At 39.4% G+C, this 12,328-nt stretch overlaps 1 protein-coding gene across 1 annotated transcript; it reads right to left on the reverse strand.

Annotated features, from left to right (window-relative positions):
- Positions 1–10,288: 10,288 nt before the first annotated feature.
- LOC475517 (methylosome subunit pICln-like) lies at positions 10,289–11,251 on the reverse strand. The gene is given in 2 exon segments (XM_038559290.1): positions 10,289–11,218; positions 11,221–11,251. Coding segments are annotated over 2 exon segments (714 nt in total). The 3' UTR covers positions 10,289–10,535.
- Positions 11,252–12,328: the final 1,077 nt, after the last annotated feature.

Genomic DNA, 12,328 nt, shown 5'->3' on the forward strand with positions numbered 1-12,328 from the left:
CTTTTTTAAAAATTAATTTTTAATTTGTGATTAAAAACCTTCCAAGAAAAAAACCTCCAGGCTAGATGGCTGCACTGGCAAGTTTTTTCAAACATTTCAGAAAAACAATATCAATTCTATTCAAATTTTTCCAGAAAATAAAAGAGGAGGGAACACTACCAAGATTATTTTATGAGACCAGTATTACCTTACATTAAAAACAAAGACATTAAAATAAAACTACAGATCAAATATCCTTCATCAGCCTAGATATGAAAATCTTTAATAAAATAGTAGCAATTGCAATCCAACAATATGTAAAAATGGTAAAACATCATGGCCAAATAAGATTTATCTTGGCAAACAACAAATACCCACCATTTGCTTCGACGTGGATGGAACTGGAGGGTATTATGCTGAGTGAAATAAGTCAGTCGGAGAAGGACAAACATTCTATGGTCTCATTCATTTGGGGAATATAAAAAATAGTGAAAGGGAATAAAGGGGAAAGGAGAAAAAATGAGTGGGAAATATCAGAAAGGGAGACAGAACATGAGAGACACCTAACTCTGGGAAATGAACTAGGGGTGGTGGAAGGGGAGGTGGGCGGGGGGTGGGGGTGACTGGGTGACGGGCACTGAGGTGGGCACTTGATAGGATGAGCACTGGGTGTTATTCTATATGTTGGCAAATTGAACACCAATAAAAAATAAATTTATAATTAAAAAAAGATTTATCTTGGCATGCAAGGATAGTTAAAACATTCAAAAGCTAATCAAATTAATTCATCAATCACATTAGTAGACAAAAGAAGAAAAAAACTGATATGCTTATTCCTAAAGATGCAGAAAATAATTTGACAAAATCCAGCATCTATTCATAACAAAAACTCTTAAGAAGTTGATAATGGAAGGGCATTGCCTCAAACTAAGGAAGAACATCTACGAAATGGCCTGCTTACATCATAGTTAATGGTGAAAGGAATGTTTTGACTCTTATGGGTCATAATATTGGAAGTTCTATTCATTGCAGTAAGGGAAGACATAGAAATGAAAGACATAATGACATACTGATTGGAATGAAAGAAATAAAAATGTTTCTCTTCACAGATATGTATTTAGAAAATTCCAGTCCATGAGAATTATAACTGAAAAGTAAGTTCAATGAAAGATAGAAGGCCAATATATGTTCAATTGTCAAAATCAGTTGTGTTTCTGTATATATTGTTTATATTACCAACAGAAATTGGAAAACTTCAAGTAGTATCATTATAATAGAACCAAAAAAAATACAAAATATTTTGGTGTATTTTAGGACTAAAATTTTAACAAAATGTATTTATGATCTGTGTACTGAAAATTCCAAAACACTGATGGAAGAAGTGAAAGACCTCAAAAAAATCTAAGATATATCTTGTTCATGAGTTGAAAGTCTCAGTGTTGCTATGCAATCTTAATATCATAGCAGTAATTTCTTGTAGAAATTGAGAGGCTGATTCCAAACTCCCCAGGGGAAAAATCAAAGGAACTGCAAGAACTGGAACAATTTTGAAAAAGACAAACTTGGAGGACTAAACTACTTCATTTCAAGACTTAAGACAGCATAGCATTGGTGAAAGCATAGACACATAAATCAATGTAAAAAAGTAGAATCCAGGTATAGACTTACACATAAATATCAACATATTTTTCCACAGATATGTAAAGGGAATTCAACGGAGAAAGAATAATCTCGTCATAGGACATTGAGATCTGTGGTTTGTTGTTACACAGCAATAGCCAACTAGAACACAAATTGGTACAGAATTGTAGGGCACTGCCATAACATAGTAATCAACTGAAATATGCAATATTGGCTTTGGGCTACAAGGGGACTGTTAGCAGAAGCTGGAAAAAAACTTGCGGCATTATTATATCGAGGCAAAACACTTAGCATATATGTTGCCTGTGGTAACTTGTAAGGCAGAAACTGTAGCTGATGAAATTATAGCATTTGGCAAAGAGATTTAAAGAAGAATGGAATGTTGAAAGATGAGCTGACTGCTACTAGCTACGTTGTTAAGGTACTGCCTGAAAGAGCTGAACTGAGGAAAGAACTAATCAGTTTGCAAGAATTTAGAGGGAATTTAGTGAGCTCTGAATGTGTAGGGTTGAATAATGAGGTAATTTCTTACCATATCAAAGGTAGACAACTATTACACAGTCTCAAACTAAACACCAAATCAAGAGTGAAATTGGGTGAGATATTATCAGAAGCTAATAGAATTGACTGGAAGCCCATAGAATCACATCTGAAATCGACAGGAGTGAAGGCAGTTTTTGGAGTCTAGAAGGCAAGAAGATCAGGAATTATTTAATAGATAAAGGGATCTAGTTAGGATACCATGGATAGGATGAATGAATGCCAATTATCTTCAGCCTTGTGTTACATCTTCTGAAGGTTTAAATCCCGAGGAGTAAGAATCAAAGTAGTTCAGCATGGGTCACACACCCACCCCTTGAGTAGGAAAGGACAGGATCTGTGGTTAGGGGAACTATGGGAGAGTTAAATGCTAAAGCAAATTTGGCCATTGTCAGGAAGTAAAATATATGAAAAGAAGAAAAAAAAAACTTCTGTACTTGGTAACTACACATGCATTGCAGAAGATGGTGAAGAAGTACCTCTCAAGACTCTTCCATTTACCATAGGAGTTCACTTCTGCTTCCCCTCAAACCTCTCTAAAATGACAAGTAAGGGACGTAAAACGTATAAATCTTCAAGCTTAGCTGCTTTCTGCATTGTTCCTCTCCATTGAAAAGAAAGTGAAATGGAGGGTGCCTGGGTGGCTCAGTCAGTTAAGCATCTGCCTTGAGTTCAGGTCATGATCCTGGGGTCCTAGAATAGAGCCCTACACTGAGCCGGGGGGGGGGGGGTGTCCCTGCTCAGCAGGGAGCTTGCTTGCTTGTCCCTCTCCCTCTGCCATTCTCCCTGCTTGTCCGTTCTCTCTCTCTCTCTTTCTCTCTCAAATAAATAAATAAAACCTTTTTAAAAAATGGGAATGATGATGACAGTAACAAAATTTTTGACTTCTTCAAAATAAATAGACCTGTAACCAACTTAGCAGACCAAGGAAACAGAAACCTAAGCTGCAAATACAGTAGCCCTGAAGCCCAGATTTATACTTCAGATTATTAGGACATCTCTGGAATTAGAAAGATTGAGTTTTGAGGGTTGGCTTAAAAGTCTTCACAGAAGCAATCAGATCCCTACAGTCAATGAGCTGCCCCTATTCCACCTAAGGGGTAGAAGAAGACAGGAGAGGTTCAATTGGCAGAGTTCTGTATCCAAGGACACCATACATATCCCAGAACAGGGCTGGTATGCTGAAAATAGGCACTGAGTGAGGTTTATTTCTCATCTCACTCCCAGCTCACCTTCCTCATCAGATTCCCAGGGTGCTGGCAGCCAGGCTTATGCCCTACCAGCTAGAGATTAGGGAATTCATCCTGAGTACCCTGAGAAGTCAGCAGAACAGACTTACAGATCCCGACATGTAGAGGTCCCACATTGAAGAAACTGAGGCCTCACTCAATTACTGACTCCCACCAATCAATAAGCTTTGTCTATACATACTGTGATTCTAGATAGTTTTTATTGATATTATGAAAAAAAAGTTAGGAAGCACCTGTCATTTTAAAAACCTCTACTATCAGAGAAAATATACACACAAAAAGAAATCTCAGAGGAAGAAAAGAAATATATTACCCCCAAAGAAGATATTATAAAATATACATAAGAGATATTACAAAGTTTATATTTCCTCAGAGGAATTAGGAAAGATATTACATCTATCAAATAAGAACAAATAGAACATTATATCACAGACCAAAAAAAAAAGGAACACCAGAGAATAAAATGTTCTTTAAAATCAAATATTTGGAATGCCTGGGTGGCTCAGTGGTTGAGTGTCTGCCTTTGGCTCAGGTAGTGATCCCAGAGTCCTGGGATCAAGTCCTACATCAGGCTCCCCATAGGGAGCCTGCGTCTCCCCCTACCTATGTCTCTGCCTCTCTCTGTGTCTCTCATGAATAAATATATAAAATCTTTAAAAATATAAAAAATTTTAATAAATAAAATCAGATATTTGACAGCAGAAATGAAAAATTCAATGAAAGAATCTGAAGACAGTCAAGAAAATCTCCCACAAGTAAAGCAAAAATAGAGGAAAAACTAGAGAAAATATATACTTAAAAAAAGAAAGAACAAGAGAGCAGTCCAGAAGATTCTGGAACGAGAATATTCCAGAATCAGGAGTTCAAAAAAAAAAAAAAAAAAGAACAAAGAAAATGGAGGGAACAACATTATCCAAAACATAATCAATAAATATTTCCCTGAATGAAGACCTTGAGTTTCAATATTGAATGGACTCACCAAAGTCCTCATGATCCATTCTAAAAATGGCCCTACCATGCCACTGTTGTCATGTTTTAAGTTACTCTGGAAGAAGAGAAAATACCAAGTGTTTTCAGAAAGAAAAGAAAAATAGGTTATATGAAAAGAGCTAATGATCAAAATAAGATCATACTTCTCCAAAGCAACACCGGCAGCCAGCAACAATGGAATGAAATTTCACAATGCTAAGGAATAAGATTTTTCAGCACAAAATTTTATACCTACCCAAAATAGTAATCCACTCTTTGGACAGATAAGAACATTAAGAGACATTAAAGGCTTCAATGACTTTTTAAAGTAAGTTTGTAGGGGAATATTTGCCAACCAATTAGAGAATAAAGGAGGGAGACAGAGAGAATGATCCAGCATCCAGGGAACAGGGATCCAATAGAAAATGAAAGTCACGCTCAACATGGTGCTAAAGAAAGATGCCAGGAGGACAGCTGTGAAGTGAGCAAAGACCAACTAGTCCATCTTGGAGCAGGAGTTTTGAGCTCCAGGAGAGACGTCTCCACGACACCTGGCAAACTGACACATTCCTGATTTGTTCAAATGCACTCCATGAATCAAACTTTTGGTTCCATGTTCCAGGAAGAAATAGTGATAGCTACACAGAAAGCTGAGCGAATCAAAAGATGATGTAATTATTGACTCAAGGGGAAACAAAGGTTTTACATGAAAGGAAATATAATAATTGGCAGTAACAGTATAATCTATGGCTCATCCATGAATAATATTAACATAATTACAATAAGGTACACTGCAAAAATCATCCTATACCAAAACCATGAAGTAACTATTATATAATGAAAGGAAGTACTTGTGTTTTCCTCTCCCATGTTTGTACTGGAAAGGACTATAAGAAAACCAAATGCCCATCTTCCACAGTGGGAAGTTGAGAAATAATATGTGAAATTGGAAAAAAAAAATCAACCAAAAATAGATTAAGATTTTTTTAAAGTACACTGCCAGAAGAAATAATTAAGAGTTGACATTGAGGGGTGCCTGGGTGGCTCAGTTGGCTAAACATCTGTCTTTGGCTGAGGTCATGATCCCAGGGCCCTGGGATTAAGCCCCACATTGGTCTCCCTACTCAGCAGGGAGTCTGCTTCTCCCTCTGCCTGCTGCTCCCCTTGCTTGTGCTCTCTCTGTCAAATGAATAAATAAAATCTAAAAAAAAAAAAAAAAAAGAGCCAACATTGAGAAGTCAGAGGTAGGCAGGGGTGGGGTAGGGGACTGATACTTTTTTCAATCTTAGATAATTATTTTTTAACTGATCAAAATAAAACTTCAACTATAAAAGAAGAGTATTTTCCTGCCAGAAGCCTGAGGATGATGTGGGATATGTGGTAAGACTCATGACACAGACTTACAAGGACTCATACAGCCAACAGCTGGGAGATGCGTCTGACCTGCTGGCCATGCACAGCGAAGCCACCAGAGCCATGCCCTTGTCTAGCTCCTCCTGGGGAATAAGACTGCCTTCTGAGAAGCCTTCACAGAGCTGCAAAGGGCAGCAGAACCATCCAGATGAGATTATAGACGGAAGTGAGAAGAGATTGTCCTGCAGCCATTAGCTCTAAGACAAAATTCCTCTAGGCATCTAGGAGTCAGTAACGAGAGTGAATTTTAGATTTGAACCTATCTAAAGGCCTTCTAAATTTAAGATACATGCCCCTGAATAAGCACGGAGGGTTGATCTGCAAGGTAAAGAATGTGGACTGGGGATTGCTGTTGCTCTGTGGTAAATACATTAGGATGAGTAAGAAAATAATACTAATCCATGATATTTAGTGACTTATCTGTGCCCTGCATTGTACTCACTGCTTCACGGAACCATCCCTTTGTGTCCTTGCTATAACCCTTTACACTGGCACAAAGGAACACTGGTTGGACACTCACCACATCTCACGTATCCTGTTAAATTCCATTCAATCCTCATAACAGCTTTCTAGTCCAGGTATAGTTGCTATTTTGCCTATTTTATAGATGGAGAAACTGAGAAACAGCAAAAAAAATCATTTCCCCAATGGTACACAGCTAATAAAAGTCCATACCAAATTCAAAGGGTGTGATTCACAAACCTATACAAGAATGAAGTATGTGTTGCTAGCCTAGAGCAATGCTACCTATAGCAACACATGACAAACTGGGGCTCAGAGAATCCTTACAAACCAAGGCCTCACAGTCACAGTGGAGTGGAGCCAGGCCCTCAAATCCAGCCTTTGCTGAACCCAAGGCCCACCTGGCATCACGATGTCATGCTGCCTCCATAATAGAGAATCTAATAGAATAAGGAAAGCAAGCCATTTTCTGTCCTAGAATTAACACTCCCAGTGATCATGAACACAACTACCCAACGGTATAAAGGGTGTGGAGAATACAGAGATCTGAAGTATGGAGGTCAACGGTAAGACTCCTAAAACATTGGGAGTGTGTGGTGGACCGGTCACGTGCCCTTTAGTGGAATGGGATCCCTACCCCTTGCCTGCCCCCTCCCTTCTAACAGTAGCAGTTATGGCACACAGGTAAAGAGCTGAGACTCTGAAGCCAGTCACACTGTGGGCAAATTCTGGCTCTGCTTCTTCCAGGCTGTGCGAACTGGGGCAAGTCACTTTGCTTCCTCTGGACTTCCGTTTCCTTAACTGCAAAATGCTAATAACGATAGTGTTGTTTGAGAGTTAGAGGATTCAGTCAGTATAAGAGCTTATGATAGTGCCTGGAACACAGCAAGTGTTCAGTGTTGAGTACCATTGTCGTTTCCTTCCTTAAGGACCTCCTCAAGTGCGTTCTGCTTCCAACTCTGAGGCTCTCTCGCTGTTAGTGGCTTGGGACCACCGGCCTTGCTTTTGTTTCTGCTCTGCTCTTGGCATTCCATGCTTTAGGAGTTGGTTTCCACCCCAGGCCTGTCAATTTGGATTTTACCTCATGTGGAGTATCCTGTGGCCTGCCCCCTCACTCTTCAGATTCCCAATGAGTCAATCTCTGCTAATTGCTATCAGAACTTGCTGAAAAATACTTGCTCACTTTTGTGCTACTTGACTTCCTCACACCAGCTCAACCCCCTAGACCCTGATCTTTGTGTTGACATGAGCTATAGTGGTCTTTACCACTATACACTTACTCTGGGATTGATCTCTGAATCTGAGCTTTACATTTCAAGTTCCTCTCTCCATTGACCTATCACGGCATAGTAGCGACTAAAATTGGTACGGCCCTTTACAGTTTATGCACAAATATTATCTAATTCAAACTTCACAAGGAATAATCCTTTGAGATAGGCATTTTTATTGCATATGTATCCAGGTAAGATACATAATTTGTCCAAAGCTGCAAAGAATTAGTTGCAGAGAGAGAACTAGAAACCAGGTTTTCTGACTCCAGACACTGTATTGTTTCCAGTGTACCACACTGTCCATAAAGTTTGCATAGATTCAAGACCCGGTTATAAAAATTTCCAAGTCTCATTCAGAGGCTTGATGTTATATATCCAAATCACAGCAATCAGCTTAGTGAATTTAGAAGTGAATGACAATGTCGATCAATTAACCGTTAAAATCATGCTCCACAAATAAAATTAGAATAGAAAACAAAGTAAAATAAAATAAAATTCCAAGCCTTCAGTCTGGCCCTGCCCTAGTGCTCCTGGTTTTACAGCTGCATCAGCAGCTGTTGTGCATAACTGCCCAGCCACATGCAGCCCAGTAGGCTCACTTCTGACCTCAGCATCCTTTCCAGCTCACTAACTCTCTTTATGTGCATGGCTCCATTTCTGTCAATGGTCTCAAATTTTCCCTACATGTGAAAACCTCAGAATCCCACTTGGCCCACCCTTCGCCCTCACCCGTCCCATTCAATTATCCACTGAAACGTGAACATCCTCTCTATGTGTTACTCCCGCATGTGAACTCTCCCTTCATCTCAGTCACCCATTGCCTAGATCTAGACACTCATAACTTACCCCTTCAACCACTACTCTAGTCATCTTCTTGCTTTCAGGTCCTCTTTTTTCATTCCATCTTAAACCCACATCAGATGAATCTCAGTAACATCGCTTTTCCTCTTGCAGAAAAACTCTGTGGCTTGTCACATCCTTTAAGATAAGATCAGTTGCCGCCCATGTGTTCTTAAACGGTGTGCTGAGGGACGCCAATGTTCTGTGGATATTAATAGGTGCTTCATTAGAAACAGAAAAGAAAGAAAGGCTAACTATTATCATCTCTTCCCCATTTACATGCACACTAGCTAAGAGTCCGAATATGTGACCTAGAGATCTGAAACTTTTTTCTTAAAGCTAACATTTTCAGGGTCCCTGGCTGGCTCGGCCAATAAAGTCTACAGCTCTTTATCTCTGGATTGTAAGTTTGAGTCCCATATTGGGTGTAGAGATTACTTAAAAATAAAATCTTTTTTTAAAAAAACTAACGTTGTCAAGATGCATTTGATCACAGAACACTTGTTTCAATGAAAACTTAGGAACATCTGATTGACAGTGTTCCACAAAACACAGTCTGGGATACTCTACACCTCACCTCCACATCCTTTCCTGGACTTATCTCCTACCACTACCCCATACAAATCCTTTTTGGCCTTAAAATTGGCTCCAGACCAAGTCAGACCAAGTTCTACCTTCAAGTTCAATACCATCCTCCTCTAACCACCCAAAAAGCCTGTGGACAACTCCAGACTCACTGTAGAGCTCACTGTACAGGAAACCATATGTTGCAGATTTTTTACATGGTCCTGGTCTTCTGAGATTTATTCTTCTTAATAAAGATGATTCAAAAAAGCATGAAAAGTTATTTGATTTTATTTTGAGGAATTCTTATTGTAAATAGGCTCACATGTTGGAAAAAACCCTTTATTAAACCATATATCCTGATTTCTGTTTTATATAGTTGGTTTGCTATAATTGTTGATCATATCTATTTTTTGGACTGTTCACTGGACACACTGTCCTGCAGTTCTGTATTGTTAATTATGGTTTATATCCCTTCATACCACCCCTACCAGGTTGGTCCATTTATCTCCAGTATTTATCTTCCAGAGGTGAATGCTCAATAATCTAGGTTGATTATGATGATTCTAAGGTTGCTATTAGACTAGCTCAGAGACTTTCAAATGGCAAAATCCATGTTACCCAAAACACAGATTTCACCTTTAAGACCAAGACTGCCTGAGAAAGGAATACTCTGCTTTAATTTAAGGAATAAGGCCAGTCCTTAATGGGGTATCTTAAAGCCATGAAGATTAAAGGAACCAAGAGGCACCAGTATCAGTCCTTATTATATTCATTTGCAGAACTCACTGTTCCTTTTTTTTTATAGAAAACCTAGATTTATTTGTTAAAGTATTACAAAGACAAAACAATTATCATTGAAGTACTGTGAGGACTTCATCCCAATTTCATTTGTTATGGAAAGTGACCTAAGAGGTTAGAAATTAAAGGCTATAACCTAAGAGGTTATAACAAAACAGACTGGTGAAACATGGTGAAAGAAGTAAAAGCTGATCAGAAGCATCCATATTAGTGGTATTTCATGTGGCTAGGATATTTCCCAAGAGGCTCTCTAAAGATGCCTAAATGAGCTAACCTGGATCCCAAATTAGTAAAAAGACCCTAATCCCTGTGAAGAACAAGCAGTGGCCAGGATTTCTCTGAGATCTCTTTGTCTTTCTTTTTAAGGGGTAAGGGAATCCTTAGGCTCTAAAGGATATATCTTAGATTCAGCCTCCTTCCTTCCCATCCAGTGTACCTATGTCTTCAAGCACCTGCGCATTCTCACCACATAGGCCTGCCAGATTACAGAAGATGCATATAGTGAAAGCAGGAACTATAGGCCTTCTCAGAGGATACCTATACACAAAAGTTTTGGGTAGATGATAAACTACAAATACCCTCTTGGTTAAGTTAATTCACCTTTGTTAATAAAGGTCATAGTTTCTTCTGCTGGTGACAACTTTTTGTCTCAGTATACAGTCTGTCTCAAAAAAAGAACTGGTTCAGGTAAATTTTGGAGAAGGAAAAAGACTTTCATCAACACCCACTCCACAGTAGAAGAGGCACCAAGTTCTTTAGTCCTTTCCTAGTTATGAGCAGAATCCCACAGCAGCATAAATCATCTTCAGTGATCAACATCTGTATCCTCAAACTGTCCAGCAACTGTTGGTGTAGTGTCTACCTCCATCCCATCTTCATAATCTCTGATTGAATCTTCTGTCCGGACTCCAGCCATGTTATATTGGCTGCTCACAGACTGAGAAAGCATTCCTTCTAATCTCTCCAAGGTGGCTTGGCCTTCTGCTGTTAAATGGGATAATCCTCCTTCATAGGTATAAAATGTAGGGATGTCCCCCTGCCCTTGTTCATGTGCTTCCACATCATATTCTTCTCCATCGTAATCATCTGAATCTTCATCCTCAGGATCAGGATGCAAAGCCTGGCATTCACACATTGCAGTGAACATTGCCTCCAATGCTGATTTATCACTAGGCACAAATCTAAATTCAGCAATAGGTTCAACATCATCATCACTGTCTTCTTCTTCTTCAGCAACAGATTCTTTTGATTCTTGTCCAAATTTAGCATTCACCATAACATACAAATGCTCTCGTGGATAGGCATTTAGGTCCCTGGACACCGCATGCAAGCTAATGGTGGGGTATTCCAGTGAGAATCCTAATCCAGAGCCATCTAACCAAGACAGGCAGCTCTCCGTGATGTAGAGCAAGCCGGTGCCGAGGCCCTTGCCGTTCAGCACAGCCTCGGTCTTGGTCTCAGGCTGCTGCTGCCGAAGCCCCTCGGCCGAGCCGGTGGCAGAAAACTTTTGAGGAAGCTCATTGCAGCAGGGAGCGCGGAGACACAGGCCAGGAGGGAGCTGCAGCGCGGCCACTCCACTGTTCCTTTTTAAGATTCACCTGGTACTCAAGTATCATAACTAAAGAGCTACAGAAATAATTGTACAAAAGCAGGAAATTCACCACTGGGTGCAGGTGCTTAGATATAAAACAAGTGAAGGCACTAAATTACTTATGGGTGAAATTTTGGATTTCCTTTAAAACACTGCAACAAAAACAATTATCTTAAGGACATGGGGCAAAGACAGATTAAATAAGATTGCAATATGTTGATGACTATTGAATTGATAAATTCAATGGTAATTGATAAATGAGGGCTTGTTATACTATTCTTTGTTATATATATATAATATAATATATATAATTCTTTCTGTTTCATATATGTGTGTGTGTGTGTGTGTGTGTGTGAAAGTTTGTATAATAGAAAGGTATAAAATGTGTGGATAACTGATGCTTATTAAAGAGGAAGGATGACAGGGGCTTAGTTGGTTAAGTTTCTGCTTTCAGCTCAGGTCATGATCCTGGGGCCCTAGCATTGTGCTTTGTACTTAGGCTCTCTGCCCAGTGGGGAGTTTGTTTCTCCCTCTCCCTCTGTCCTTCCCCGACTTGTTCTCTCTCTCAAAATAAATAAATAAAATCTTCAAAAAAAAAAAAATGGGAGGTTGACGGTTCAGGTGTCTTGCTTATCAGGTCTGTACCTCCAGCAGACTTTATTCATTCCACTGCCATTCATCAGACCAACCCGGGTCTTGGGATCACCAAGACTGTGTGGCTTTGTTGTATCATCACTCACAGGTTTCTGAGCAAGGCCAACCCAGGATTAACTTCCATCAGGAGAAAGTAAATAAATGGAGCTAAGTCTCCTCTTTATCCTTTTTTTTCTTGCTGTTCATCTGTTCTTCTCCCTACCAGCCTGCCCACACCTGTCATCCCATCCAACTTCTACCTTCACAACTCTGCCCCTCCTTTCTCCATCAGCTTTTGTAAGCCCTCTAAATATTTTACCTAAAGTTGCAGACATATCAGCTATCAATCAACGCCAGGAATATGAACCCTCTGT

Source organism: Canis lupus, chromosome 16, assembly GCF_011100685.1.
Source record: "Canis lupus familiaris isolate Mischka breed German Shepherd chromosome 16, alternate assembly UU_Cfam_GSD_1.0, whole genome shotgun sequence".
NCBI classification, from domain to species: Eukaryota; Metazoa; Chordata; class Mammalia; order Carnivora; family Canidae; genus Canis; species Canis lupus.